Source organism: Tupaia chinensis, unplaced genomic scaffold (genome assembly GCF_000334495.1).
Source record: "Tupaia chinensis unplaced genomic scaffold, TupChi_1.0 Scaffold000644_1, whole genome shotgun sequence".
In the NCBI taxonomy this organism is placed as follows: domain Eukaryota; kingdom Metazoa; phylum Chordata; class Mammalia; order Scandentia; family Tupaiidae; genus Tupaia; species Tupaia belangeri.
The window spans coordinates 7020721-7025668 of record NW_006160165.1 but is presented as its reverse complement, the minus strand read 5'-3'; the positions used below and the strand labels follow the sequence as shown (position 1 = coordinate 7025668).

General features: G+C 61.6%; 1 protein-coding gene across 1 annotated transcript in view; it reads right to left on the bottom strand.

Moving 5' to 3' along the window:
- Nucleotides 1-959: 959 nt before the first annotated feature.
- The window catches only part of SLC9D1 (solute carrier family 9 member D1), a gene marked incomplete in the record, with an annotated part of 40962 nt that continues 36973 nt past the window's right edge, over nucleotides 960-4948 (bottom strand). Inside the window, 4 exon segments of the mRNA XM_027776215.1 lie at nucleotides 960-1887; nucleotides 2089-2202; nucleotides 2459-2608; nucleotides 3820-3899. Coding sequence (XP_027632016.1) covers nucleotides 1774-1887; nucleotides 2089-2202; nucleotides 2459-2608; nucleotides 3820-3899 — 458 coding nt within the window.

Sequence of the window (4948 nt, the reverse complement as noted above, 5' to 3'; positions counted from 1 at the left end):
CCCGCCTACCTCCCTCTGCCTTGTGTATATAAGAAAGCGCTCTAGCCCTCAATAAACGAGCGAAACCTTCATACCATCAAGAGCTGTGACACTGTGTGAGCTGTGACACTTCTTTCGCTCCCGTGCTGAGACGCTGCGCCGGTTCCAGACCTCCGCGCCCTCGCTCGAGTTTCCCTGCACGATACGTTCCCGCAGGCCGAGACAGCGTGGGAGCAGCATCTCTCAAGCCCACCGTGCACTTCACAGCAGTCGCCCCAACGCGGCCGCTCGATTCCATTTCCCGCAAGCCCCGGAGCCCACGTGGACTTTGGGCTGACCGTCAGGCTCTTTACACCAATCTTCGTAAGAACCTGGTTCACAGCACCTGCTGTCTGCAGCATAAACACCGACAACTTGATCTGCCAATTAGAAAACTGTGTGCAACTGCAAGGAAAAATACGTTATCTGCCATGGTGCGAGCATGTCCACAACAAAATTCCATGCCGGAAACTATCTCGCTGACGGGAGGAGCTGGGGCACGCTGCCTCCTGTGGCTCACCGCTCCGGCAGGAACTACGGGGCTCTCCACAGCCTCTGACCCCGGCACTCGACTGTTGCCCGGAGCCGGAGGCCAGCCCAGCCTAGGGACCCCAACTTCAGGCTCCCAGTCTTCAAATGGCAAGAGACCTTCGGCTCTATGCGAGTGCCCATCACAGCGTCATAGGACATCGAGGGCAACTCTGAGCTTCACGGGACACCGAGGGTGACTCTGAGAGGTCACAGTGTCCCCAAGGAGGTTTAGACGCAGGGCACATAGCAAGCACAGGACACTTGTTAACCACCCGAGCTAGACCCGGGCTTTGGTGACAGCACTATGTGGCTCTGGTTCTCTGGAGAATGAGGGACAGTACACAAATTGTCTTTAAAAAATAGAGATTTTGTACAAAGATTAGTTTAACATAAAAACTAACAAAACCCACTCATTTTTAGTGCAGTTTAATTAATTACACCCTGATTATAAACAATCTTTATTAACAACTGTATGTTCTTGGAACTGGAACCAGAAGCTGCAGGAGTGACATACCTAAGGGAGTGCACGCGACTCACGTAAGACCGCCATGCCACGTGGCCAGGCTGGGTGCACGCGGCTCACGTAAGACAGCCACGCCACACGGCCAGGTGGGGTGCACACGGCTCACGTAAGGTAGCCACACCACGCAGTCACGCCAGGTGCACACGGCTCATGTAAGACAGCCATGCCACATGGCCAGGTGGGGTGCACGCGGCTCATGTAAGACAGCCACGCCACACAGTCAAGCTGGGTGCACGCGACTCACGCAAGACAGCCATGCCACGCGGCCAGGCTGGGTGAGATGCTCCTCTGGTTGTAGAACACATGGGTTTTCAGGATCCAAAGTAGCTTCTAAGCGCACTGCCAAAACTAAAACCCCAGACCACAGAAATGTTTAATAACAAATGATTCCATCAACAGATAATACTCCCAAAGCTGAACAATAAATAGAAAAGCGTGTAATTCTTCATCTTGACCAGAATGCCACGCGTTGGTGAGTTAGGACCGGAAGTCAGTGAGAGGTTCAGAAGAAAAGGCACGTCCAGACAGACCACCAGGTGGTCCGGAGAGCACTGCCAGCCCAGCCAGCCCAGCCCTGCACAGGAAGCGCTCGGGACGTCCGGGGGCCGAGGCCACTTCCCTGCTGGAGCGCTGTCGCCGGCCCAGGTGGGAGCCCTTAGGGAACAGCAGCTACGGGGGGCCGAGGCGTCACGTCCCGGCTGTCAGAGGCTGGACCGTCTCTCTGGCCTTGGCACGCACCGCAGCGTCGCCGCTCTCCACAGCACTGGGGCCAGCAGCAGGCTGAGCGTGGTCACGCTGAGGGTGAGCAGATACACCTGCACAGAAACACAGCATGGCCCCGTTGGCGAGCACGGCTGCACGGGGCCCAGGTGTGGCCGCCCCAGTGTGCTCTCTGCATGCTCAGGGACATAGAGGCACACACAGAGAGGGCCAGGACATGGCCACCAAAGGGAAGCTGCGGTCAGTTCTGAAGACTCGCGGGCTCAGCCCCAGCCACATGGAACCCGCATACTCACCCCACGGCCCGGGAGGGCTCGCAGGGAGTTGGTGTGTCCCTCCCTCAGCCAGGTCCTCCACTGCCCTCCATGTCCTCCTGGCCCATACAGAGCCCCCAGGACAACTACCGGCTCCTAAGGCAGAACACGGCACAGAGGGACATCTGTGGGGCGTGCGCCTCTGTTCACCTGGGCTCCACGGACACCGACGTGCAAGGGAGAGCTTGGCGTCAAAGAGTGAGTGTCCCCTTCTAGACAGCAGCGGCAGGGCCACCACTGCAGAGGTCCCTGCACGGTGCAGGCTGTACTAACACTGGCTTTCTGCTAGAAACCAACACCTGGGGTGAGGCCCACCATGCCCAAGGCCCACGCAGCCCCGTGGACAGCTCACCTCCCGAGAGATGATGCCTGCTCTTCGCGCTCGGCTTCCCAGGACGAAGGAGAACTCACTGACCTGGGCCAGCCCTGCAGACACGATCCACTTGATGTGCTGGCTGCTTTTCGGCAGGATGAGGGACAGAACCAGCACTGCCAGGGCAAACTGCAGGAGATGAGGATGGGGTGTGACCAGGACACAGAGACATGGCCTGGATGCCAGGGGCAGGGGACAGGGGACATGGCCAGGATGCAGGGGACAGAGGGTAGGGGACATGGCCAGGACGCAGGGGACAGGGGACAGAGGACATGGCCAGGACGCAGGGGACGGGGACATGGCCAGGACGCAGGGGACAGGAGAGAGGGGACACGGCCAGGATACAGGGGACAGGGGACATGGCCAGGACGCAGGGGACAGGAGAGAGGGGACATGGCCAGGATATAGGGGACAGGAGATGGGGACACAGCCAGGACGCACAGACAAGTGCCTGGAGGGCGAGCAGAGCTCACGGCAGCCCGAGCCTGGCCTCGAGCTGGACGTGCATGGACGCCCAAGCCCAGGAGGCGCCGAGAACCAGACCATCTTAAGGGAGCCACACAGCCCTGAAGGCAGCATGCAGGCCACGGCTTCCCCAGCAGGAAACAGGCTTCTCACCCCCACCTGGATCACAGTGTCCAATGTCACGTGACATGCGAGAGAGAGACCGGAACGGCAGGGGGTGTGTGCACTCGCCAGAGACAGCGTGGAGGCACCCAGCAGGGTGGTTGCTGCAACCCCGCCTCCTCTCACGGCCACCCTCTATCTTGGGCATGCAGATGTGCCCAGGGTGCTTTTCAAGCCCTGGGGGTTGGGATTCAAACCACAGTGGGTCACGTGGGATCGAGCTCCCTTAACCACTAGTCCATGGGGCCAGCCTGGAAGCTTTTTTTAAATAAGAGGGAAAGGGTGTTCTGGGGTGGGCAGCCTGGAGCCGGGGGCCGGCGAATGCTCAGAGACCCTGGCTCCGTAGGAGGGCTGCATCCATCACCTGCTACCATCCCGCAGGCCAAGGGCAGCCGCTCCCTAAGTGAGAGCAGGCGTCGAGACTGACGGCGTTCTCAGCGTCTGGAACAAGCTGGGACAGCGTCAGGCCACACAGCGAGGCCTCAGCTTGGGACTGAGGTATGCCCCCATCCTGACGCTGGGCACACGCTCCATCTACAGGGCACGGCCCACGGCCTGACACCAGGACACCCAGCCGCCTCTCCAGGCCGCTCTTCGCCAGGACGAAGGGTCCCAGCAGTCAGGAGCCAAGCCCATCAGTAAGCGCGTGCTCCGAGGAGTCTGTGGGACTCGAAGCCATGGATTTCAGCCGACCTGAGTCAGAGAGCCGGTACCTTCGTGACCACCACGGACAGGGTGAGCACCACCAGCACACCGAGCTCGTAGATGACGAAGGTGGGGAACACGTGCAGCCCTGTGGGGAGGACAGAGTGGACAGTCACTTCCTGCCATCGATGGCTCTGTCCGCCACGCCACGCCAACTCCGGAGCCTCAGCCACACGGGGCTCTCCTCCAGCCAGAGCCGAGAGGCACCCCCACCTGAGTGCCCTGTGCCAAGAAAGCGCTGCCGCCCGCCGAGGCCGGGCCCAGGCTCTGCAGAGAGCTCACGGGAGCAGGCTCTGCAGGCATGTCGCGGGCTCCCTGCGGCCTAGGTAAGTGTGGCAGGCATGTCCCTGGGCCACAGCGCCCGGCCGCCTGCAGTGGCCCTACTCTTAGAGGCCTTGCCGCATACAGGAGCACCAGGCCCGGCTCTCCACACCTCCCCCCTGCGGGAAGGGGTGCCGACGAGCCGCTCTCTATACCTGGGCCTCAGTCCCAGTGATGCCACAGACCCACGGCGGGCCCCTCCGCCGGGCACGGTTAGCACGGAGGGAGCTCCCTTCCTGCCTGCGGCCGATGCCTGTGGGACAAGCACCCCGTGTGTGGGAGTATGACGGAGACCACGCGGATACCCGACTCGCATCCTGGGCCGTGGCCCTGTGGTCTCCAGCCCCAGGCCCGTTTCCTCCGTCAAGGTGGACTTGGGACGACTCAGCAAATGCGTGCTGGGAAGCCCGACCCAGCATAGGCCCATCCAGGTGCCCCGGCCCCCCTCCATCTGCCCCGCAGTCCATCCTAGACCAGGGGCTCCGCTGAGAGCGTCCTGCTCCAGGCAGAGCGGGACGGGGGAGCTCTCTGGAGGGCTGTCTCGTGCATGGGGGGTGACCGCACCTGGGCCCCATGGGCTCCTCTGAGGACCGACGCGGGCAGCTACTTCAGGGCTGGCAAGGACACTCGCCCATGGCCCTGCACACGGCCTGTGGGAAGTGGTCCTGGCCCACCCAGAAGCTGGGCGTGGTGCAGTGTATCCGTGGTCTCAGCACCTCGGCAGAGACAGGAAGGTCAGGATGCAACAAGACCCGGTGAGAAAAACGGAACAGGAATGCACATCCACCCGTGCTCCACGGAGGGGCTGGGCGCCCC